This window comes from Trichoderma asperellum, chromosome 3 (genome assembly GCF_020647865.1).
Source record: "Trichoderma asperellum chromosome 3, complete sequence".
Classification (NCBI taxonomy): Eukaryota; Fungi; Ascomycota; class Sordariomycetes; order Hypocreales; family Hypocreaceae; genus Trichoderma; species Trichoderma asperellum.
This window is the reverse complement of record NC_089417.1, coordinates 2,785,740-2,807,058: the sequence shown is the minus strand read 5'-3', so window position 1 is coordinate 2,807,058 and position 21,319 is coordinate 2,785,740. Positions and strand designations below refer to the sequence as shown.

Sequence of the window (21,319 nt, the reverse complement as noted above, 5' to 3'; positions counted from 1 at the left end):
TGATGTCAACCTGTTGGCCGTCTGTTTATGCCTCTTTTTTTCTTTTTTAAAAATGACCTCCAAACAATTCATTATTTTTTTTCCTCGGTACCCCACCCAATATCATAGCCTCTACATATCCGGGTATATCTCAGGAGGGAATTTCAAGTCGCATAACGAGAGAGGTACAAGAGCAGAGAAAAGGGGCCAGTGTTTCCAGAATCATCGGGTCGGAAGCGATTTAGTGAGCATCGGGCTGGTTGAGGATGTACTCGACGGCCTTGTCAACTGCAGTGGGAAATCAGCAGGTGTGCCAAGGGAATTCACGGCAGGGATATATGCGGGATCATACCTGAGTGGATGGTGTCGGCGTCCTTGTCGGGGATCTCGATGCTGAACTCCTCCTCGATGGCCATGACGACCTCAACGGTATCGAGACTGTCCAGACCGAGGTCGTTGGCGAAGTGGGCGGTAGGCTTGATCTAGAAGGGGGCATTAGATGCGGGCTATATTCATTGAGGGAGATTGCGCATGGCGGCTCAGAGACGTACGTTGGCAGCATCGTTGACCTGAAACGGAAATGAAGTTAGCACATGTTTGTTTGACAGAAAGACACAAGAAAAAGGCAATGGCATGATTCGGAGACTTCTGCAGCGGCGCAAATGCAGCATCGCGACTTATTTCACACCCCGCTCTCCATCTCTTCATCTCCCCCGCTCCCACAAGAGCTTTCTCATCCATTGCGCAGCTGTTCCTCCATCAAACGCAATTCCATGGCTCTCTTTACAGAGCCCCCGTTGTTCGTTTTTTCTTCAAGCTTCGCCTCCATGCGGTGCCCAAATCACGGGTAGCAGCGACCTACCTTGTCGAAACCCTGCAGCAGGCTCAGGATGCGGCCCTCGACCTCCTCCTTGTTCAAGCTTCCACCAGCGCTGTACATCCTCACACCCATAAGGCTCTGGACGCGGACGGGAGCAGCGACGGCGCGAGGAGCAGCCATCAGAGCTGTTCTTCGGACGACGGCGGGTCGGGCAACAGCGGCGCGGACGGCCGAGGCGGATGTGCGGAGGATGGCAGTGCGGAACATGTTGGCGACTGGCGTTTTGTGCTGGAGGAAAAAAAGAGAAGGAGAACGAGGAGAAGAAAAAGAAAAAAGACAGAAGTCAATTGACAAGTTTGACTGCTGCGGGAGGGAAGTGGTTGCGGGTTAAAGGTGGTTGGTGGGGGTTTTTTTTGGTGACAGGATCGTTGTCGGCGATGATAAATTTCTCTCGCTGGCTATTACTCGGTCTATTGGAGGTTTTCCGGAGCTGGGCCAGGTACAAAGGTACAAGCATTACCAAGGTAGGAAAGGGAAAGCTGGAGTGCGGAGAGAGTCACGTGAGGCTGGTTGAGCTTTGAAAGAGCGTGGGCTGAATCAGCGAGAATGGGGAGGATGGGATTGGATGAGATGAGTGAGATACAGGCAGAGTGTGTCAATAGCCTCCAAGGTTCTTTTAACCGGGATTCATAACTATAACTACCATCTTCCATCCGCGAGATCAGGTTTTGTGCTGCTGGGTTTCATCAATTGAAGCTGCTGCGGGGCTAATAAGCTTCTCCCTATGGATGAATGAAGAATGCTAAAGCTTGCATGAGTATTACTGCAAGCGAAACAGGAGGTAGTGCCATAATAACAGTAGCTAATCAGAATGAGCTTGAGCAACATGTAAAAACAGAATCTCAGCGGTATAGCTGGCTAAGAACTGCCGGTGATGGCAGATATACTCCGTATAGCAGTTAACATTGTTCAACGGCCAACAGCTTTTAGTACTGCCGGGATAATTTCGACCGACTAGGTCAACGTTTGAGAATACACCCACACTAATACGAATCAAAAGGCTCTTTTTTTTTTTTTTGGTGTAGCGCCTAACTTATGTACAATCCAGTTGTCCATGCAGCCTCCTTTGGTGCCCTTCTTCTAATTGGATTTCTTCTCCGCCCACATCATACAAATTGGAATTAGGTTTTGTGCGTAGTTTATCGGTAAGGTGCGTCTGCGCGAATGGCGGCAGCAAGTTCGGGCTCCCACTTGTCTCCGTTGGACAACAGCTTCTCTGTGGCAAAATATCAGAATGCTATACCAAACCGCTATCCCACAGACCATGTCGCAAACTCACCCTTGTTGTACAACAGCTCTTCTCTGGTCTCAGTAGCATACTCGGCGTTGGGAGATTCAACGATGGCGTCAACGGGGCAAGACTCCTGGCAGAAACCGCAGTAGATGCACTTGGTCATGTCGATATCGTAACGGGTAGTGCGACGAGATCCGTCAGCACGCTCTTCGGCTTCAATTGTGATGGCCTGGGCAGGGCAGATCTGTTCGCGTACACCAGTCAGCATACATATGATCCCTGTAAATGCGTTTCCAATTTGGATGTTGGCGGGGTCCTTACAGCCTCGCAAAGCTTGCAAGCAATGCATCGCTCTTCACCAGAAGGATACCGTCTCAGTGCGTGCTCGCCACGGAATCGAGGAGAAATGGGTCCCTAGATTAGACGTCAGTCATAGCTCAATGGCAAGCAGTGGTTGCGATGTATATCCAGATATCCAGATGTTCCATCCCCGCGCGACTTGCATACCTTCTCGAAAGGATAGTAGATGGTGTAACTGTGTTTCCTCCGTCAGCAATTCCATCTCTTCACCAGAGGCCATAGTCGATATAACATACGGTGGTCGGAAGAACTGCTCCAGTAGGACGTACATTCCCCTGGCCATCTCGGTCATGAGGAAGTACTTGCCCAGCCGGTCTAGTAAGCTGTCCTTCTCCCACACCCACTCCACGGGCTTGCTTGTGCGGAAGTTCTGGGGAAGAGCACCCTTTGGCGTCGCATAGCCGCGCTGCTGCTGGTGGTAGGGCGTGGCCAGCATCCTCGTCGCCATCATGAGGGAGCTGGCAGATGCCGGAGCTCGGGTCAGCTGTCGTCGGGCAAGCATGGCCGCTGCCGAGGCGGGGAGGGTCGGCGCCATTGTCGTCAGGTTGGCTGGCAGAGGACGCAATTGACGAAGTTGCAGGAGAGCAGACTCAGGCGCCTCTGGCGGGGGACGATTGGGCGGGAGGCGACTTTGACGTGTGGTATAACTTTTGGCGGCTTCTTCTGCTTTGGTCAACGGCCTAGTGCACTGCGGGATTACATTGCTAGGCCAATGATTGGTGGTGATGGGCCGCGCGTGATAAGGCACGTGACTACCATTAAATTGACACAACTCCATGCCTAGCCTGGTACTCCGTAGCTACCTACCTAAGTAGGTACATGATACAGTACGATTAACATTATCTCGATGATGCAAGCAAATTGAAAATGAAAAAAGATAAAAAATGGCAATTAGGAGAAGAAAACAAAGGCTCATTATGAATTGCCCGCCATAGATTAAAATCATAACGCATCGTCGTCATTAACAGCAGCTTCGCCAAATACCACACACCAAATACACTCAATAGCTCTTCTCCCATGTCCCCCACCACAGCCCCATGTTGGCTGCTACCAGGAGATCCAGCATCTTCATCCCGTCGTGGTATATGATGAGCTTGCCAAGCTTGGCTCGGTTGCCCCGGTTGCCCCCTCCTGCTCTCTCGCCGCCTACATTTACATCAAACGGCGATACAAAATCATCCTCGTCCTCATCGCCATAACCCCGATCCACGGCTGACTTGACGAATTTGGCGAAATGACCGAGTTTGTGATCGCTGTCGCCTTTGGGTAATTCGCTAGAAGGGAATAAATCAGAGCCCGGAAGGTTGAATCGCAATTCGCTGACTACGGTTGAAGTCCCCTTGGCCGCGCTCGAATCAGGCACCAGCGGGTTGTAAGCGCCGACTTCACCTTCGTGCAGTATATGATGACACAACAGGCTCCGGCCACCATTTCCTGTGCGAAATTCGCATCTACCGTTCCAAGGGCTCGCAAACGTGTATCCCCGTGGCTTCATCTTTTCAGGGCGTGCAGCCGTTGGCGATCCAGCCACGTACTCTCCGGAACTATGCGAAGCGACTGATGCTTCGCTCCCGTTACGGTTATGTGCCTGTGCCTTCTTCCGAGCCGCCTGTTCAAACTGGTGGAATTTGGATCGCAAAGCAGAACCAAAACTTCTCGAATACGACATGGAGACCTGCCTGGAGAATGATCTGTTATCGGTTCGCGACTCTGGCACCACGTCGATGAAAGACCGGCTATCCATGCTGGTTCTAGGAGGTAGGGCAATTGGTGGGCCCCCACGGAACTTGGCATATCCAGCAGTTTCGATTTGTATGTCGATTGGTGGGTGCTGAGGAGGCTGCTGCTCGGATGATGCAGAAAGATACATGGGAGTTTGGGCAGCCATCGGATTCGCTTCATATGATGAAATCTTTCCCACATTCCATTGATCCCCAGTACCCGGATCCCGCCTTATCAGGCTCAAGGTAAATGGAGGCGTAGAATACTCAATATTCTTTGTTGGAGACAAAGAACGACTTTGCCTACTACGTCCTGTTGTATCTGCTCGATCCCTAGTTTGAGCCCTGGAACGTGTCGTTTCGTCCATAGAGACTCGACCCTGTGGCACATCACTCATCTGTCTCGGTCCAACGGGTTTGCGCTTAGGAGCAGGCACATTTAACTGGGGTCTTTCATACGGATTCGTCTCGAAAGAGCCGTCTGAGTAGCCCAAGCCAGAGTCTTGGAATCGCCGCCTAGGAGGTAGAGGGGGGGCATATTCAGTCTCTTGCAAGCTGGGAGGCATGCCAAGATCCCCTGGCGGCCGAAGTGTCGTGTTCTCATAATTGCCTCGAGTTTGCTGAAGCTGTGGCTGATCGCTTTGTATCGAAATCTCGGGGGGTAGAGATGAGATGGAGCTGGGCACTGGTTTCCGGGCAATCGTCCTTGTCGCTGAGCTATCCTCACTGGATCTACCTTGTGGCTCATCTCTCAGTGGCTGAGGACCAGTAATGTCCAGCATTGGGAGCTCGAGATGAACATAGTAGAGGCTGCTAGCAACATCCCCGCCTGTGACGTTTTTGAGCTGGGGTTTGAAAGGTGAAAGAATAACATCTATGCATTTTTGGGGTCAGCTGCGGTTGCGTCAAACATCGTGATGACTTCCAAATACCTCTAGTGCCGGGAACTCTAGAAATGTAGAGCACCAGAGGCTCCTGTATTCTCTCTGATGGGTTTTCAGGATACTGTGGCGGATTCGCTGCCTGCAGGTTCAGGGCTGCGAGCGAATGTGCCTCCATCATGATGAATGGTCGAGGTTGCGATGCAACCTCTGTGTGCAAAATATGTCCCTCTTGGGAAGTGTGTTTGGTTTTGATGAGCTGGCTTCTGATATGCTGGATGGGCTGATGGAGGAGATGTGCAGAAAATAGAAGCCGCTAATTAAGACTTATTATTTCGCTGTGTTGCGCCAGTCAGAATGAATGGCTTTGATGATCACGCTTTCTCCTTTTTCCTTGTTTCTTTTTTTTTTTTAGTTACCAAATATCAAGATGCTTCGTGCATGGGCTACTACAGGTTCAAGGGCCGGAGAGAAAAAAAAAACTCGACTAGGCTAGACCGAAAGGACTGCTTATAGAAATGCCGATCCAAACAAAGAAATAGGTCATGACAAGACGCAGATGAACAAAGAAGATGGCTCATAACAGACCCTTGCCAAGGTAAGCGGCAGCGGGCATTATCCTGGTATGGTGGTTGGTCTACCAAGAGGGTGCGACGAACAAAGAAACGGGCTTTCTCCTATTTTGTGGTGGTTTTCTCTCTTCACCCTTTTCCTCTTCCCGGAGGCAAACGCGGTTTCAACAGCCTGAAATCGGTGCCTGAGCTCCAGATAAGAGAGCGAGGCCAAGAAACCAACGTCACCGCGCCGGGGCTGTGTCAACAGAGGCCCATCCGGTTTTTATTTTAGGGGCAGGCAAGGGCCGGTGAGCGAGCCGATAGGCCTAGGGCGAATCTGGTGATGCTGAGGCGTCAGCTGCGAATGGGGCGAAGCTGAGAGCGGACTGCGCTCACGCTTTGTCTTGGGCCGGCAACGCGTGTGCACGGCGGGAGGGCTTGAAGTTGAAGCTGTCGTGTTCGTGTTCTCGCCGTGCTAGATAGCATTGATGGCCATTGGGGCTGCGTTGCGGTCTGAGCCATGATCTGTTGGGCCGTGGCTGGCATTTGGGTGCCTGAAGATGCAGCTGGCACCGTGCCAATAGCACAGTCTCTTTGGCCGCAATCTGCGAGGCTAATACAGTTGGGCTTTACGTTGCGACACTGTATTATTTAGAGGCCCTTAGTGGACCCGTTCACTGCCGTCATGGGGTCTTAGCCGCGCTCTAGCCTCGTTCCAATTATAAAAATCCCAGCTTCATGATTCAGCGACGCCAGCCACAGCAATTCATACGCTCTGCTCGTACGCTCCGTCAGTTTATCGAATCGTGGACCATGGATAGCGGTTCGAATTTCTCTTTCCTAAATTGTTTCTTAAAATATCTATCCAGCCTCGTTCCTCCCGCCTTTTGATGCACCTGTCACCGCTCAGGTGATATCAAAGCCTTATGCAGTGCCATCTCATACATGCAACATTGAGCTTCTAAAAAAAACCGACTGCATACTACCTATATGTATTGAGCATTTGTCGTTGCCTTATTCGCCACGTATTCTTATCTCTTTATCTTCTTCTTTTCTTCTTTCTGTTCTCTTAATGTAACAAATCAATCTCAAGAAAGACATCTGCATGTTGACCGCATAGCCCCCGACTCCTAATCATCTCCAGTTGGTTCTGGGCAATCTGTGGCCGTTGTAGTAAAAGGAAACCCGGTGTGGCAATTCCAGCAGGGACTCGATGTTGCACATGCGGTGATCGTCTCAGTAACCACGCCCGCTGCCTGTGAGCAGCCGCATGGCAAAGTCACGAAATCTGCGACAATAATGGTAAGTAATAGAGCTATAGTCTCGTTTAGACGGCCCCATCTTACAATCGATGATGCAAAAATCACTCGAACAGTTGAATGCGCAACCTTCATTCGTGCCTAGGTTCGTCGTCACCGTAACGGTGGGAACACAGCTAGATGGCGATGCGAACGGCCTCTCGTCACTCTCCAGAGTTGCATAAACAGGAGTCGGACTCGCTGGGTTATCGTCAGCCAGAGAATCAACTCTAATAATAAAATATCTATTATTGAGGCGTTTCAATCAGCTGAAGACCAAAGATATGGTAAGCTTATGAGATCTTTGCTCGGGTAGCAGCATACGCCGTCAGCATGAAAATGATGTCGATCACTGTAAGCGGCATTCTTAAATCGCTAAATACCGAGATTGAAGTAACCCTCCGACAAATTATGAAGAGATATATTATCGTTTCTTAAGAAAGATTTTCAACTAATTGTGAGGATTTGGCTATGGCCTGTTAATCTCGTCTCCTGGAGCGCTGTTACCGGTTCTAAATACTCGGCCCAATCTTGGCGTTACCTAATAGTAGCTGTCACATCGTGGATGCCTTCACCAAGTGGCGTGATGGTGCACACCATGACTGACGGAGTGCTCAGCTCTTGATGCTGCGATGCAGGCAAGCGTGTTGTGTGGCGCTTGTTGATGTGGTACAGCCCGTGCTGATGGATTCCTTGGCGAGATGCAAGACATGACTGGGGTCTAACGAGAGGAGTATTAAAATGTGACGAACGTTATTTGATTGGATCTCAGCTTTAAGCTTGATAAAAAGTTTGACGGGCCTTGCAAAACGCCTGAAGCTACAAAAGAATATTTCCAACCCTGATCTGTGGTTGGACATGAAGCTCAAGCTAGATCTTTTATACGTCGACTGATAATAACTATATTGAATGCCCTTGCATGAAGCTAGCTCATCCTCTATGAGCCAACGCAGGCTAAAGCTAAAATTGACCTCTCACCTGCGCATATTGGGTGCATGTATGCTCACTGCACCAATCTATTTGGCGGGGAAAGGATATGAATCAAAGCATTAGAGAAGGATGCATGCACACATGTACGTACATGTGGCTAGCTGTAAAGGGGACAGCACTGCAAGCCTGTAGGATTTCTCATACGAGCGGCTACCCTGAATACGTGAAGGGATGCGCGATGGCTTCGTCTAATACACGGAATGTCTAAATTCTCTATATGCATGGCCTCAATCGCATTCAACGCTGACTTCATTTGCTCCCCTCGGCTCTGTACGCAGCCACTACTTCCTGAACAACATCCTCCAGATTCTCATCCTCCAAACCCAACAAGTCCATCGCGAACCCATCTCTCTTTGTCCAGTCCGCGTCTAAAGCTCCTAGCACAAAGACAATGTCCTCGATAGCGTCCAAAACAGCCTGAGGCTCCTCACTCTTTAGCCTTTTTTGAGCGTCTTCCAGATATGGCTTTGAGTCAATGTGTTGCATGTGCCATGGCTCTCCCATTGCCTTTTCCAGAGCAGCCACAACATCAAGCTGCGACGGGTTAAAGCTTTGCACGTAAACCGCACGGTTGCGCGTCTGCTCGGCTCTCTGCAGGACTCGGACAGTTGCCTCGGCGATGCGGCGCAGCGTCGAAGTAGATGCCTTGGTGGCGCCGCCGTCCAGGATCTGGGCCGTGCGGGTGTCAAAGTCGATATGGAGGAGTCCATCACGCAGTCCGTGGTCAAAGAAATGTCCACAGATGACGGTTGTCCATGAAAAAGCCGAGCCATGCTGTGTAGCCTGGACAGCGAGGGCCTCGCACTTTTCACGAACGAGCGTCTTCTTACGGTAGAGTGGCAGATACTTCTGCGGCTCTGGGTCGCTCGCATCGCAGCTCCCAAAGTCTGCGGGGATGAAGCGCTGCACGCCGGCCTGGAACGCGGCCTCTGCGAGGCGTAGATGCTGGTCGCCCTGACCGAGTGGAAAGGCCGCGATGACGGCGTCTTGGCCAGTTAGGGCTTTTGCGACATCCTCGACTGGGAGCTCTGGCGGAACGAGGATGCGTGGGATGGAGGAGGGGGACGACGAGGAGGAATTGGAGCGCTGGAGGACGGAGATGTCGAAGCAGTCTGCCTGGATCAGGCCCTTGAGAATGACTGAGCCCAGGGTGCCGTTGGCGCCCACGAGGCAGACCTTTTTGATTGGAGTATGCGCCATGATTAAGCAGCCATTTAGATGAAGAAAAGAGAGATCTGGAAGCTGTCCAGATTGGGCAATCTGACGGCAGGCTGCGGCATTGAGAAACTGGATGCGGAGTATATGTATAGTGGGGCGAATCGCGGCCCCTGGATACGCGGTTTGGGCGGATTGCTATTGCGCATTGTATCTATAAGATCAACAGTAGCATCATTTTCATTCGAATATGTATGTAAGTAATTCTAGCTTAAGTATGGCATAGAGTGCTGAATACATGTACGGACTGAGTGCGTGTAGTACCATGAGGGCGTGTAAGTGAAGGCGAAGATTATAAACATGCAGTCATGTACTGGCAGCATGTCAGCATTACAAGAGACTAAATCATGTAAGCAAAAATGTCTGCAACATTCGTCTCTTGCCTCATACCTTAAAACGACTTATATATCAATTATTCGACGGTCAGAATCCTGGGGTTTTGGCCGTATGGCTCCAAACAGTCTTGAGTCGGGGTATCCCACGCTGCATCCCCCACAAATCGGACTCTCTCGGCTATCCGAGATGGAAATAGCGCCATGGTTCGCGCGGCGAGCGGCTCTTCCACTCGTTTAACTCCGGGTTCATCCAGAATGCCGTTCGGCTCGGGCCAGCAATAGAGCGTGGTTGTGTAGTAGCAAATGAGAAGAGAGGGTCAACACAAGGGACTTTCAGCCAATGATGAATATGTTTGAGCTGAATGGAGCAGGAGGTTAGAATAAAAGCCGGTGGGGATAAGGCTGGGAGAGAAAAAAAAAAGTATATATATATATATCCTTATCTCATGAAGTCATAATTCAAGAACAGATATAAAACTAAGTAACAAGATAAACAGCGTTCTATATTCATATAACAACTTTAGCAGTTATGACTGACAAGCACATCGTCTTCATTACGGGTGCCAACTCCGGCATTGGCTATGAAGCAGTAAAAGCATTCCTGGGCTCATCTACTTCATACCGCATCTTTGTCGGCTGTCGCACGCTGGAAAAGAGTCAAGAGGCAATCGCCTCAATCACCAAAGAGGTGCCATCGTCGAGCAGCACTCTTGAGCCGGTCGCCCTTGAGCTGGAAAGCGATGAGTCTATAGATCAGGCATATGAGGCTATTAAAGCTAAGGTGGACAGAATCGACACGCTCGTTAACAATGCAGGTTTGTGCAACACCCCCTCTCAGTCCTGCATTTGCTGTCAAAGGGAGATGGAAGCGTAATGGAAGAAGAAGAGACTGACATGAGATTGATGTTTTTGTCTAAACAAAAATAGGCGCTGCTTTTGACTCTTTAGACTTCACAAACGACATTCCAAACATTCGCTCCATCTTCAACAAGGCATACGATGTCAACGTCACCGGAACTCATGTAGTGACAGCCAAGTTCGTCCCTCTTCTGATCAAGTCCTCTTCCCCTCGCCTCATCTTCATCACTTCCGGTCTATCCACCCTCACGGCCCACTCCAAGAGCTTCTACCCGCCATGGGCGCCCAAGCCACAGGCCGGATGGCCCAAGGAAAACGTTAGTGCTACCCTGGGCTATAAGAGCAGCAAGGCGGCGCTCAACATGGTGATGCTGAACTGGCACTGGCTGCTGCATGAGGACGGCGTCAAGACTTTTTGCATCAGCCCGGGCTTCTTGGCCACGAACCTGGGTGGTGATCCGGAGAAGCTCAAGGAGATGGGTGCGGGCCATCCATCCATCGGAGGGCAATTTATTCGGGCAGTTACTGAAGGAGAGAGGGACGAGGATGCTGGTAGAGTTATCCGCACCGGGGGCGTTCAGGACTGGTAGAGACTTGCCAGAACAGTATTGATCAAGTATATATGATCAAGCTCAATCATTACAATATATGTATGTATGTATATATGTATACACATACATGTCATAAAACAAAAGACACAGTTTATGCAAAGTTCAAGCTTGGCGGTTTTTATTGCGTTTAAAGACTCGTTTAAATATCGTGACAGCCATGCACTCTTGTTGGTATCTAGAAGGGATTGTGGTTGCCGCCTCCATGTACACAAGATGCTCTAGATGCTCTATCCATTGGCTCAGATGCTCAGCATCCGCATCCAAAAGCTCTCTCTCTACCTCATTGCCGTTGGATGATCGCGTCCGGCAGCGGTAAAGCTCCGCTTGTAACATCTCCAACTCACCGACGAGAGGAAGTGCCCTTCTTTCCTGCTGATATCGTGGAGGCGGTTCCAAAAGGTCGGCGACGCAGTATGCCTGAGGATTCCGCCTGCATGGCTGCATCAACTGGTCTGCATGGACTGGGCGGAACCATCGGCCTGTAAGCGTATCGAATATGTCTTCGAAGGCGAGGGGTAGCCGCACTCGTGTTTGAGCCAGGTTTTTGAACGGCATGTTAGCGGTGATGAATTGATTATGTGGTATACATAAAGTAGCAAGAGTAACTAATTTCAGATCTGGTATAATGGTAAGTTTTGAAGCTTTGGCACAAGTATCGAGTTGGAGAGCGAGATGGTCAAGGTCGGTATGGCTGGTTTATAGAATTCCTGCAGCCTTCGTTCATCTTTTGAGTTTATCGACAGCAATGCGGATGTGCGGATATCGCCCGGATTACCTACGTAATTTCATGACGCCTCATTTGAGCTTACAATGTTCAGTGCGGTGATAATAGGCCGCATGATCGTTCCTGAGCTTATGTGGCTTGCCGAAGCTAGGTCTAATTATGGGGTAACGACAAGAGTTAAAGTATTTGGCGTACGTGTACCTTTTGTGCGAATACCATGCCATTAGGTACAAAAGATTTCTACTTATTTGACAATGCGCTTTCCCCGTATAAGTATGGTGATTTTCAGTGCATGAAGCTGCAGCTTTGATGGCGGCTCTAATACAAGCTCACACAAGTCGAGAACTGCTCCTCAGTATACAAGCGAGACTTAAGAGGCCGCCATAGCGCCGCATACGAGAGAATGAAATAAGTGATTCGCGCCAAAAGAAAAAGAAGAAAAGAACACATATTCTATTGCTAGATTGTAATTGAAACTCTTTGACTTGCGAGAAGCGCGCAAAGTAGCCGATGGCTTCATCGTTTACTACGTCTTAGTTTAAGTGAACTCTCGTAGATAAATCAAAGCATCAAGATTATGAGCAAATATATCGGAAATCTAGTCAGACATACGAGTATAAAGCGTCAAAGTGAATATACCGAGGCATTATTTATTGTGCATGGCGGAGTATAACTTATCCTCCCATTGGTATGCACCAGGCTGTGGATGAGCAGCCATGCCGTCCTAATTATCAACCCTATCTTATACGAATAACTTAATCCAAAAGGAATTATTTCAAGGGCTATACATCAGGATAAAGCCACGTTCGGCAAAAAGAACGGACCGTGCCATTATATCCGGTTGAAGGCAGCCTGGGATCTATTACAGCAGTCTCTCATATCGAGATATAGAATTGCAATGCTAAGACGCAGCTCGATTCGATCTGATCTACAAAATTTCGCTAGTCTATAGTGCGCAATGGCAGCGCGAAAATCGCGTCCATGAATTTTCAACCAAAGGTCTAGGCTAGTGTCGCAGTTAAAAACCTGGAGCATTCCTTGTGATCGGATCGTCGCCTGTCTTTGATTCGCCTGTCTTTGATACTCCGACAGCGCCAGCCTCCCTTTGCACATGCACCGCTTTTCAGCGGGTTTGATACGCCAAACCAATGTCTCGGCGTCGCTTTTTTTCTATTCAGCTGATATTCGCAGACTTGACGCGCCAACCTTGTTAATTTTTCGAAGCTCTGTCCATACCTCAGCGCGGCATGTAAGCACCACATGCCATCATTTACTGATCTGGGCATTTATCCTCACACGTAGCATTCTAAATCCCTCAAATGAAGCTCCTTAGTCTATCTCTTACGCTCACAGACGTGTATGGGTGTAAATGAATGTGAAGCTTCGCGTTTCTGTCCATTCCCCGGCAATGGCATTGCGTCAAGAGCCAGTCCCATCCATACGTAGTGCATTGTTTTTTTGTGCTAGCATCTACTTAATTGCGAGGTTGGATGATACATAACGATCATGGTACCCAATCGATCTATATAACTTGGCAATACTTCTCCTCCCAAGTCAGTGAACTTGTCTCTCACCACACAGCCATCCTACTCTATTACTATCAATTCTCACATCTTGAAGTCAGCGAGCCATGTCTCGATTCGCTCTCTTCGCCGGCTTCATGGCGGTCAGCGTCGCAGCTCAAGCTGAATTCGCAGCCCCCAGATTCAAGTACATTGGCTGCGTCGAAGCGGAGCCACCCGTCTTCAGTGTCAAGGCCGATTTACCTGCCCCTTTCAGTGTCCAGCAATGCCAAGATGCGTGCCACGCCAAGGGCAAATACGCTGCCATGGATGGTAGCTGCAACTGCTACGACTCGTCATCAAAGGCTGAGCCGTCTTACAACATCCTCGATGAATCGGTCTGCTCGCTGCCGTGCATTAGTGGCAACAGAACTGCGGGTGTGTGCGGAGGCCCGCAGTGTGAAGTGACGGGAAAGAAGCGATACTCGCTATACAAACAGGAAGTGGAACATGATGATGATGATGGCTATGAAAAGGAGGATAAACAGGAAATGAAACATCATGATGGCACTGACTATGAAAAGGAGAACAAACAAAAAATGGAAAATTACGATGGCGATGACTGTGAAGAGGAGAACAAACAAGAAATGGAACATTACGATGGCGATGACTGCGAAGAGGAGGACAAAAAGGAAATGGATCATCATGATTGTGATCACTGTGAAAAGGAGGACAAACAGGAAATGAAACATTACGATGGTGATGGCTTCGAAAAGGAGGATAAACAAGGATTGAAATATCATGATGGCACAGACTGTGAAAAGGAGAACAAAAAGGAAATGGAATATCATGATGGCAATGACTTCGAAAAGGAGGATAGACAAAAAATGGAACATCATGATGGCAATGGCTGTGAAAAGGAGAACAAAAAGGAAATGGAGCATCACGATGGTGATGGCTGGGAAAAGGAGGACAAGAGTAAAGAGACCGGTATCCAGACCAAGTACATCACCTCCACGGTCAAGACCATCACAGCTTGCCCTCCCGAAGTCACCAATTGTCCTCTCTCTCCTAACAAGACCACTCCGCACTGCCCAGGAGAGGGTTGCCATATCCCCACGACATCAGCCGATCCCGCTAAACCCGCGTGTCCTGAGAAGTGCAGCCCTCCATGCCCTCCTGAAGGCTGCGCAGCTTGTCCTCCTGGTGGATGCCTCCCAGCTTGTCCTCCAGGTTGCCCCCACCCTCCAGCATGCGATGGCGAGCACTGCAAGATCGGTCTCCCTACATCTTTAGCCTGTCCGTCTGGAGGATGCTTTCACCCTCATCCTACGGTGATTGTTAGCGAAGGCACCAGGTACCAATCCGGCGTATTAATAGCACTTGCGGCGGCGGCGATGGCTGTTGGTTGGCTGTAGGAGTGGAAGTTGGCTATGATGGCTTGTGAAGCGAACCTTTGTCGTATTTATAGATGAGTAGTACCTAAATAGTAGAAGCTTGGAATGAGTGAAAGAGGTACAAAGGGGGAGGAGCACGAAAAAGAAAAGGATCAAATAGATGCTTTTGAGGCGTTGGATCGAGGTGGGGGTACATGTTTGATGTTCCATATAATAATAATACATTCGTTAAACTAACCAGAGAACGCATAAATACTCGGTGTCTGCTTCAATCAACTACATGCTTGAATAATTCATCATTTTGGACCCAAGCTCACCAGCTCGAGAAAATCGAGCTCATCATGGCTTCCAGACATTAGCTCTCATCCTGCGAGGCGAGGTGGAAAGTTTCTCAAAGCCAATTCTCCCGGCACAAAGCTACCTCTTTGGCGCATCCGTTAACGGAACATATCGCACCCCAAACAGCCTCTTCCGCGTTATGTTCCCCTCTTCGTCCTTTTCGATGCGCCACACGCTTTGATTCCACCCACTGGAGTCGTCGTCCACAGGAATAAACATGCTGTAGCCGCAATGCCTCAGTTAGCGGGTTCTTTAACGAAGATGGAGGCGTAAAAACTCACCATCCAGGTGCCTTGAGTTGCTCCAGGAGCGGAGCGTGTACTTCCTTTGCAGCGGCGCCGACGTGAATTACATCCCATGCCGTACCGTACTCTTCTTCGCCTTGTCGTGCCTCTTCGACCCAGCCCAGCCTTCCATCGCCAACCACAAACTTTGCCTGTCCTGAATCTAGCAGCTGTTTCCCCTCTCTGCTCTTCCCCATGTTCGCTTCGCCCAAGTCTCGGAGTTCCCGGATATGCTCCAGCCCTACTACAAGCCCCCGGTCTCCAACAAGCTCGGCAAAGAGGTGGGTGAGGTAGCCAGAACCAGAGCCAATGTCCAACACTCGTGGGGCTGGCGACGTCTCTGATGGGAGAAGACGAGGCAGAAGATGCTCCACGGCCGAGGCGTGCATGTGCGGCGCAGAAATAGTAGCATCGTATCCGATGGGCTGTGGAGAGTCTTGGTACGGCATAGCAGGAGCGTAATGGCCTCGGTCAACCTACGGCGGCGAGTTAGAGACATTGATGATGAGAAGCATTTTCACAAAATCTCTCTCTCTCTCTCTCTCTCTCTCTCTCTCTGACTGCCCCCGTCTAGCCGCCGTCTAGCCGCCACAGCCCATCAAACAGCAACAGTCTGGATAGTTCAGCTTGCCTTTAGGAACGCCTCCTTGACCAGCGGGTCGCTGATGAGGCCATTCGTCCACATGTTTGCAATGAGCCCAGCATTGGAGCTCCCTGAACATCGCCACGCCATGTTGATGCCTCTGCGAGCTTCAAGGCCTCCTGCGATAAGAAAGCAGACTCCGGCGGATTTCAGGAAAAGAGTACACGACCTGGACAATCTGGCCCCAAATACAGCGGTTAGAGCTCGAGGCGCCAGTTTTTATTTGTTCTCACTGCCGGACCAGCCGATAGTTGCACCAGAATATTAAGTTTTCTTGCCTCGTTAATGCAAAGGCACGCGATAAGCAAGACTCAATGCCTTTTGAGAATTAACTCTGCGTAGAGCGAGGATCAGTTGCTTGTCATGCTCGTGCTGACGACTGGACATAAATCACGCGTATCACCTCGGCGGTAAATATGGCCGGATAAAGATTTCGAAAAAAGTTTAAGTGAGGATATAAATTTCTGTTATTTCTTAAAAGCATCGCCGCCCATATGATGTATGAAAGACGTCAAAGGCACCACGCATGAGCTGCTGGCGAGCTTGCTCAGGCCACCGTACTAGAAGCGGTATTAGGCTCTGCCACGGCGGTTAGCGGGGGCGGGATAGCGCTGCAAGCTCAGGACCCCGCACGCGGGGGGAGTAGATAGTGTGCGTTAGCGGCCGTTGCTGGCCCTGCAGTGTGCCTGTACAGTGGCCTACGGCCTGTAGCCTGTGAATTACAAGCTCCAGTCTACTGTAGATGCTGTGCAGCGATCTGCATACATGTAGGTAAGGATCAAGATGGGAAGCATGAACATGAGCTTATGGATCTTTGGGACTTGATTAGATCCAGCTAATTGGTGGACAAGTAGCTCATTGGCTTAAATGAGATGGAAGAAAGATTAGTACGACATCCAAGTGCACCAAGGAGACGGTTATAGCCAGAATAAGTCAGATATAGATGTTTGTTTATCCATGCATTATACATAGGAAATAAGAGAAGCGTGCTACGCGTTATGCCTCAGAGCTAATAATGCATATGTCCATAACGCCTGAAATCCATCCCATGGGCGAAAACAGAATAAGAATAAGAAAAACAGAAACAGAAAGAAAAAAGAAAAACGCTGACTAGCGTAGTGGTATCGATGCCCACATGCCTCTAATAAAATCGATCCAAGGCAGTGGCAATTACAAAAAGATTGAAATCTACAACGTTAGAACCAGCAGCTCTATACCACGTGCTCCACGCTCTCGCCCTCAGCAATAATAGGGACGTTGAGTCCACGATCGGGGCTCTGCAAGACGAGTTGTTCGTGTCGTCGGGCCCCCATGAATTGAGCCACGCTCTTGATGAGAATGAACCAGCCCACAACCATAAGGATATACGCCATCCAGTCACTGCCAGAAATACCGCCACCAGGACCGTCAGTTACATCGCTAACCTCAAAGTCGTGCGAGTTGGGGTCTGGGGGTGCAGCGTATCCATCGGGCCCAGTCATCTTTGGGGGGTCGTCGGGTGATCCTTTCATGTAGAAACCATATTGGATAAGGGTAATACCAAGACCGGCTCGCGATCCGTTCTTGGCGGCGTGGGTGGAGTGTAGGAGGTAGGTGAGCAGGAAGCCGACGAGCTGGAATGATGTAGAGATCATGCCGTTCCAGATAAACGAAAACACAGAGCCAACGGGCATGCCATCGACGTAAACTTCATCGCCGCCACCATAGCCGGGAGCAAGAATTGTTGTCTCCCAGTACGGTGGAGCAGCATCAGCAGCGGCTTGTTCATAAGTCTGTCAATTCCACCGTAATTAGTAAGAATTCATAACAAATGTTTCTGGGGGGTTCAGTCGAAGGGGTAGACAAACAGGTGGTTGTTCTTCTTTCTCGGCATTGCCGTCCGTCCGCTCCGGCCGGGCTGACATGTTCGCAAACACGCCATCGGTACCAACTCCACCTCCCATCACTCGGGGTCGTGAACCAGATGAAGTCGTATCCGATGTGGCCGGAGTCGTGGCCGGTGCCGTCGGTGCAGAGAGTCGCGCAGAGTCGTTGGTTGATCTGATGGTGGGTGTAGAGTCTTGTCGGACTAATCTTGCTCTATCGTCTGTCTCATCGTCGCTCGCGTCGTCATCATCGAATGCATCGGCGAGATCGTTGTTGACCCGGCCATTTCGTGTTGGCGAAGAGGCGCGGGAATGGAAGGATGGAGGTGGCGAATTGGGGACCTGGACTCGTCGCTGCGGAACCTCGTCGTGGTCCTCAGCATCATGGGCATTTACCTGCAGAGTCTCAGCATCGGAAAAAAGAAATTGACTAAAAGCGAGAAATCATCGCGATGCACGTCGACATACCCTCTCGTAACGCCCGGACATGGCTGCTGCTATAATCTGCCAAAGTCACGCAGTGTCGTAGACTCGGGGAAAAGGCACAATGTCGTAATCGGCTGGTCACGAGCGCCCGTAGGGATAAAGGAGCGCAGTCGGAATCAAGAGGATGTGGAAAAAGCGACGACGGAGAGAATGAAAAGACGCGGATTGGGAGAACCGTGGCGGCGAGAAGAGAGCGCGAGAAAGAAACAGAAAATCGAACGGCGGCACAAGGTCGAGGAGTCGGAGATGAGACGAGAACGAAGAACGAAAATGAAGATGGACGGGACGTAAGGGCTGAGCCTGCGCCAAACGCAAAACCGCAGGTCGATGGAGCTGGGCGATCGGATTGGGACTAACGGCGAGGCCAGATGATGCGTCCACTGATGACCAATGCGAGGGGGAGGTAACCTGCTGATGCAGAAAAGGTACCTGCCAGCCCGCTGCTCGCTGCGGACGATCTGGGTACCCGCAGGCACTGGGTAAGATACCCTCACCCTCTGGAACAATCTAGGGTCTGCTGGGGGGGGACCTTTGCTGGGGTCGGAGGCCGCTATTTGACGCAGTTACTGGACGGGCGAGGCCCAAAGGGGAGGGGCCTCAGGCAGCAGAGCCCCTCTAAGCGCTGTCAATGTTGAGTGCTGGTGTTTTGCATGACCTTTAGCACCGGGGCCGTGCGCGGCATCCGAAAGTATCCGGAACTTTGGATTTTGCTTAGGAAATGGCCTCTCGCAAAGTACCCCATACTTGCGCATGCCTTCTGCCCATCGAACGTATGCAAAATCGCATGCACCGTAAAATTCACACCGTATACGCGGAAAGTTTGGCTCTAGCAGAAATTCAATATTTTGTATCCAAAGTGCCATCCGGCGAAACAAGTGGCGGCATTGCATTGCGCAGCACGCGCAGAGCAGAGTCCGGGAATCTTTCGACAATGTCGCGATCACTAGCGGTGAGTGACCTTGAAGCATTCTATTTCGTTGCAGCCATCTACGGGGAGCCTCGAAAGCCAGCTAACTTTTGTTTGCTACCAACACAGCGCCGTATCTACTCCGACGTCTTCGCCAAATGGCCTAAGCAAGACCTCCGGCCGGACTACCAGTTCCAAGATGTCCTGGGCAAGGTTGTCGACGAGCGATTCAAGACGTACAAGCCTTCGATCGAGCCCGAGGAGCTGCTAAAGGCGCGCGCACTGCAGTTCCTGGTGCAGAATAAGTTTAGAGATAGGGTTCGCAACCATAGACTGTCTCGAGCCTTTTGTAAGGGCCCAGCAAATTTCGCTAACAAGGGTGTTCTTCTAGTACAAGCTCAAGGGCCCAATGCTGGAACCCAAGAGCCAGCCGACGTATTTCGAGGATCTGGTCAGGGAAATTGAGGAGGCGCCCAAGAGAACATGGTTGGAGAGACTGGGCAAGAGATTGTCTGGTATGATTAGACTGCAATGAGTTACGAACAAAACGGCAACATCGGTATTCAAAAGGAGGAGTGAGAAACAAAGAAAAAGTGCTTTTCCACAACATAACGGACATGGCGAAGAAAAAAAAAATCGAAAAATGTGTTACGATACATCGCTGTATACTACCCAGTATATATATACACTTGTACAACTAGTTGCTGTATGCATAGGCTGCATAAACCCCCATCTAAATCCTAAACGCCAGGCCTGCCTGCTTCTTTTTTTCACCCTTCTTCTCCCAAGAACCTGCTCTCCTTAGATGTACTTCATCTCAGGATCCAGCTTGTTCATTAGGTCCATGCTCTTCTCATACAAGGTAAACACAATGCCTCCACTCATTACCAATCTCGCCAGCCGGGGCAGCGCTCCACTCCAAAATGTGAAGATGCCCTCTTGCTTGAAGATCATAGCCGCGCATCTGAATGTATTGCCATACATGCTCTTGGCCTCGATACTTTGCATGCGCGTCTTGACCGTGTCCAGAGGCTGCGTCACATACACCGTGACCAGACCTGCGAGACCACCCATGGCAAAGGTGCCCACGGCGCCAAGCTTCTCTCCCGGCGCAGTGTAAGATTCGGCGATCTGCTTGAAGAAGTTGTAGGCGCCGAAGCGGGTTGCACTGTTCGCGGCTTGGCGAGCTGTCGTAGGGACGAAGCCCTGGAAGAAACCGCGAATACCACGCTCACGGGCGATGATGGGGACGGCATGGAGGAAGCCACGCATGCGAGGTTTGGCAGATTTGCGGTCGTCGATGCTGAAAGAAGAGGCCTGTCAGCATTTGTGCTATGAAACAAGATATTGAGAAATCATCAGAAAGAGAGGAACATACAGAGTAGTTTTGATACTCTCTGTGGGAGTTACAGCAAGCAGCGACTCGGTAACACCAGCGCCGAAGCCTGCCAGGACGGTTCGTGGGCCAGAAAGCTTGCCATTCTCGTCGGCGAGCAGGCTCTTGAATTGGTCAAAAGCAACGAATCCTAGACCTCGTATTAGCGCCTCCTATTGAAACATTCAAGCCCGCCAATTGCGTCGTTATGCTTACGGATGCCTGCCTTGGCAGAGTTGCCAATGATGAGCGTGGTGCATCCCGCATACCACTGCGCTCCGAACGGTGGCCATGGCAGCTTCTTTCCCTCGGCTAGCCGCCTGTTGAGCTGCGACCTTGTCTTCGCAACTGCATATCTCTAGTCAGTTCGCCGCTCGTAGATGTGGAAACATGCCCAATTCTTGTTGGGGGATGGTAACGGCGCAGACGTACACTCGGCAGGGTAAGTAATGGCTATCGACCCAAAGGCTGTCAGTTACAATTCGAAAAGTTCAAATCCAAGCACGTGCGACTCATCGCTCGGCGCAATGCAACAAACGTACCGATTTCAATCGCGCCGGCCGTCGAACCAGCAATGACCGATCGCAGAGCGCTGGGACGCTGCTTCTTCTCAGAGGCTGCCGGCTCCTTGGCTATTGTCGCCATTGTGAATTTGCCTTTGCTCTTTAGCAAAAGATTGAGGTCTGGCGGGGTGTTGGCGTTTGGCTGTTGCGCAAACAATTATAGCGGGCAGATTTGAATGTCTGGAGCCGGAAGATGGGTTCCGATGTCGCCGATGGACCTAACCGGGCCGCACTCCGGGGCTGGAGCTTGGTCGGGAAAATTACTGATTTCATGTTAGCACCAGCACCAGATTGATGGGTGTCATAATAGGGGAAATG

General features: G+C 50.4%; 13 protein-coding genes across 14 annotated transcripts; 3 read left to right on the top strand and 10 right to left on the bottom strand.

The window, feature by feature from the left end:
* Window positions 1-220: 220 nt before the first annotated feature.
* Window positions 221-1,066, bottom strand: NUO12 (Acyl carrier protein, mitochondrial; the record flags this gene model as incomplete). Its single annotated transcript, XM_024908684.2, has 4 exons — window positions 221-267; window positions 332-461; window positions 531-548; window positions 842-1,066. 4 exons carry the CDS (start codon window positions 1,064-1,066, stop codon window positions 221-223), a joined length of 420 nt encoding a protein of 139 aa, XP_024757280.1.
* A 932-nt stretch (window positions 1,067-1,998) lies between these two features.
* On the bottom strand, window positions 1,999-3,231 carry TrAFT101_005519 (uncharacterized protein; the record flags this gene model as incomplete). The annotated part of the gene is made up of 5 exons (XM_066127501.1): window positions 1,999-2,075; window positions 2,139-2,337; window positions 2,415-2,507; window positions 2,601-2,628; window positions 2,690-3,231. 5 exons carry the CDS (start codon window positions 3,229-3,231, stop codon window positions 1,999-2,001), a joined length of 939 nt encoding a protein of 312 aa, XP_065983612.1.
* A 63-nt stretch (window positions 3,232-3,294) lies between these two features.
* On the bottom strand, window positions 3,295-6,108 carry TrAFT101_005518 (uncharacterized protein). The gene is made up of 2 exons (XM_066127500.1): window positions 5,107-6,108; window positions 3,295-5,048 (listed from the first exon to the last, which is right to left on the bottom strand). Exons 1-2 carry the CDS (start codon window positions 5,234-5,236, stop codon window positions 3,454-3,456), a joined length of 1,725 nt encoding a protein of 574 aa, XP_065983611.1. The 5' UTR covers window positions 5,237-6,108; the 3' UTR covers window positions 3,295-3,453.
* A 320-nt stretch (window positions 6,109-6,428) lies between these two features.
* TrAFT101_005517 (uncharacterized protein) lies at window positions 6,429-7,494 on the bottom strand. Its single transcript, XM_024910147.2, has 4 exons — window positions 7,449-7,494; window positions 7,232-7,376; window positions 6,956-7,152; window positions 6,429-6,897 (listed from the first exon to the last, which is right to left on the bottom strand). Exons 2-4 carry the CDS (start codon window positions 7,270-7,272, stop codon window positions 6,740-6,742), a joined length of 396 nt encoding a protein of 131 aa, XP_024757282.1. The 5' UTR covers window positions 7,273-7,376; window positions 7,449-7,494; the 3' UTR covers window positions 6,429-6,739.
* TrAFT101_005516 (uncharacterized protein) lies at window positions 7,355-7,893 on the bottom strand (the record flags this gene model as incomplete). The annotated part of the gene is made up of 3 exons (XM_066127499.1): window positions 7,355-7,376; window positions 7,449-7,628; window positions 7,886-7,893. 3 exons carry the CDS (start codon window positions 7,891-7,893, stop codon window positions 7,355-7,357), a joined length of 210 nt encoding a protein of 69 aa, XP_065983610.1.
* Window positions 7,894-8,002: 109 nt separating this feature from the next.
* TrAFT101_005515 (uncharacterized protein) lies at window positions 8,003-9,167 on the bottom strand. The gene has a single exon (XM_024908685.2). It carries the CDS (start codon window positions 9,095-9,097, stop codon window positions 8,147-8,149), a length of 951 nt encoding a protein of 316 aa, XP_024757283.1. The 5' UTR covers window positions 9,098-9,167; the 3' UTR covers window positions 8,003-8,146.
* A 537-nt stretch (window positions 9,168-9,704) lies between these two features.
* TrAFT101_005514 (uncharacterized protein) lies at window positions 9,705-11,030 on the top strand. The gene is made up of 2 exons (XM_024906961.2): window positions 9,705-10,262; window positions 10,375-11,030. Exons 1-2 carry the CDS (start codon window positions 9,977-9,979, stop codon window positions 10,893-10,895), a joined length of 807 nt encoding a protein of 268 aa, XP_024757284.1. The 5' UTR covers window positions 9,705-9,976; the 3' UTR covers window positions 10,896-11,030.
* On the bottom strand, window positions 10,459-11,579 carry TrAFT101_005513 (uncharacterized protein). Its single transcript, XM_066127498.1, has one exon. It carries the CDS (start codon window positions 11,469-11,471, stop codon window positions 11,019-11,021), a length of 453 nt encoding a protein of 150 aa, XP_065983609.1. The 5' UTR covers window positions 11,472-11,579; the 3' UTR covers window positions 10,459-11,018.
* A 1,298-nt stretch (window positions 11,580-12,877) lies between these two features.
* On the top strand, window positions 12,878-14,799 carry TrAFT101_005512 (uncharacterized protein). The gene has a single exon (XM_066127497.1). It carries the CDS (start codon window positions 13,271-13,273, stop codon window positions 14,558-14,560), a length of 1,290 nt encoding a protein of 429 aa, XP_065983608.1. The 5' UTR covers window positions 12,878-13,270; the 3' UTR covers window positions 14,561-14,799.
* TrAFT101_005511 (uncharacterized protein) lies at window positions 14,724-16,330 on the bottom strand. 2 transcript variants are annotated; one of them, XM_024903641.2, is made up of 3 exons: window positions 15,794-16,330; window positions 15,160-15,638; window positions 14,724-15,098 (listed from the first exon to the last, which is right to left on the bottom strand). In XM_024903641.2, exons 1-3 carry the CDS (start codon window positions 15,893-15,895, stop codon window positions 14,957-14,959), a joined length of 723 nt encoding a protein of 240 aa, XP_024757288.1. In that variant the 5' UTR covers window positions 15,896-16,330; the 3' UTR covers window positions 14,724-14,956. The 2 variants fall into 2 exon arrangements, with proteins under 2 accessions (XP_024757288.1, XP_065983607.1); XM_066127496.1 differs by lacking the exon at window positions 15,794-16,330 and having other exon boundaries at window positions 15,160-15,711.
* Window positions 16,331-16,727: 397 nt separating this feature from the next.
* Window positions 16,728-18,470, bottom strand: TrAFT101_005510 (uncharacterized protein). Its single transcript, XM_024902067.2, has 3 exons — window positions 18,139-18,470; window positions 17,653-18,066; window positions 16,728-17,577 (listed from the first exon to the last, which is right to left on the bottom strand). Exons 1-3 carry the CDS (start codon window positions 18,157-18,159, stop codon window positions 17,017-17,019), a joined length of 996 nt encoding a protein of 331 aa, XP_024757289.1. The 5' UTR covers window positions 18,160-18,470; the 3' UTR covers window positions 16,728-17,016.
* Window positions 18,471-18,982: 512 nt separating this feature from the next.
* On the top strand, window positions 18,983-19,825 carry TrAFT101_005509 (uncharacterized protein). Its single transcript, XM_024904308.2, has 3 exons — window positions 18,983-19,105; window positions 19,193-19,381; window positions 19,455-19,825. Exons 1-3 carry the CDS (start codon window positions 19,088-19,090, stop codon window positions 19,596-19,598), a joined length of 351 nt encoding a protein of 116 aa, XP_024757290.1. The 5' UTR covers window positions 18,983-19,087; the 3' UTR covers window positions 19,599-19,825.
* On the bottom strand, window positions 19,690-21,294 carry TrAFT101_005508 (uncharacterized protein). Its single transcript, XM_024910148.2, has 5 exons — window positions 20,981-21,294; window positions 20,871-20,891; window positions 20,655-20,786; window positions 20,442-20,589; window positions 19,690-20,366 (listed from the first exon to the last, which is right to left on the bottom strand). Exons 1-5 carry the CDS (start codon window positions 21,081-21,083, stop codon window positions 19,865-19,867), a joined length of 906 nt encoding a protein of 301 aa, XP_024757291.2. The 5' UTR covers window positions 21,084-21,294; the 3' UTR covers window positions 19,690-19,864.
* Window positions 21,295-21,319: the final 25 nt, after the last annotated feature.

Excerpts from the sequence above, each read along its gene's own strand:
- TrAFT101_005508 (XM_024910148.2), bottom strand. The coding sequence starts at position 21,083 with ATGGCGACAATAGCCAAGGAGCCGGCAGCCTCTGAGAAGAAGCAGCGT. Across the intron at positions 20,892-20,980 it reads GGCCGGCGCGATTGAAATCG|CCATTACTTACCCTGCCGAG; the intron begins GTACGTTTGTTG and ends TTGGGTCGATAG. Across the intron at positions 20,367-20,441 it reads GAGAGTATCAAAACTACTCT|CATCGACGACCGCAAATCTG; the intron begins GTATGTTCCTCT and ends CTCTTCTTTCAG.
- TrAFT101_005514 (XM_024906961.2), top strand. The coding sequence starts at position 9,977 with ATGACTGACAAGCACATCGTCTTCATTACGGGTGCCAACTCCGGCATT. Across the intron at positions 10,263-10,374 it reads CACGCTCGTTAACAATGCAG|GCGCTGCTTTTGACTCTTTA; the intron begins GTTTGTGCAACA and ends AAACAAAAATAG.
- TrAFT101_005510 (XM_024902067.2), bottom strand. The coding sequence starts at position 18,159 with ATGTCCGGGCGTTACGAGAGG. Across the intron at positions 18,067-18,138 it reads TGTCCGGGCGTTACGAGAGG|GTAAATGCCCATGATGCTGA; the intron begins GTATGTCGACGT and ends GAGACTCTGCAG. Across the intron at positions 17,578-17,652 it reads AGAAAGAAGAACAACCACCT|ACTTATGAACAAGCCGCTGC; the intron begins GTTTGTCTACCC and ends TGGAATTGACAG.
- TrAFT101_005517 (XM_024910147.2), bottom strand. The coding sequence starts at position 7,272 with ATGCCGCTTACAGTGATCGACATCATTTTCATGCTGACGGC. Across the intron at positions 7,153-7,231 it reads ATCATTTTCATGCTGACGGC|ATATTTTATTATTAGAGTTG; the intron begins GTATGCTGCTAC and ends CCTCAATAATAG. Across the intron at positions 6,898-6,955 it reads TGATTTTTGCATCATCGATT|ATTTCGTGACTTTGCCATGC; the intron begins GTAAGATGGGGC and ends TTATTGTCGCAG.
- TrAFT101_005511 (XM_024903641.2), bottom strand. The coding sequence starts at position 15,895 with ATGGCGTGGCGATGTTCAGGGAGCTCCAATGCTGGGCTCATTGCAAAC. Across the intron at positions 15,639-15,793 it reads TCAAGGAGGCGTTCCTAAAG|GTTGACCGAGGCCATTACGC; the intron begins GCAAGCTGAACT and ends TCGCCGCCGTAG. Across the intron at positions 15,099-15,159 it reads CAACTCAAGGCACCTGGATG|CATGTTTATTCCTGTGGACG; the intron begins GTGAGTTTTTAC and ends TTGCGGCTACAG.
- TrAFT101_005518 (XM_066127500.1), bottom strand. The coding sequence starts at position 5,236 with ATGATGGAGGCACATTCGCTCGCAGCCCTGAACCTGCAGGCAGCGAAT. Across the intron at positions 5,049-5,106 it reads TAGAGTTCCCGGCACTAGAG|ATGTTATTCTTTCACCTTTC; the intron begins GTATTTGGAAGT and ends AAAAATGCATAG.
- TrAFT101_005512 (XM_066127497.1), top strand. The coding sequence starts at position 13,271 with ATGTCTCGATTCGCTCTCTTCGCCGGCTTCATGGCGGTCAGCGTCGCA.
- TrAFT101_005515 (XM_024908685.2), bottom strand. The coding sequence starts at position 9,097 with ATGGCGCATACTCCAATCAAAAAGGTCTGCCTCGTGGGCGCCAACGGC.
- TrAFT101_005513 (XM_066127498.1), bottom strand. The coding sequence starts at position 11,471 with ATGCCGTTCAAAAACCTGGCTCAAACACGAGTGCGGCTACCCCTCGCC.
- TrAFT101_005509 (XM_024904308.2), top strand. Across the intron at positions 19,382-19,454 it reads AGAATAAGTTTAGAGATAGG|TACAAGCTCAAGGGCCCAAT; the intron begins GTTCGCAACCAT and ends GTGTTCTTCTAG.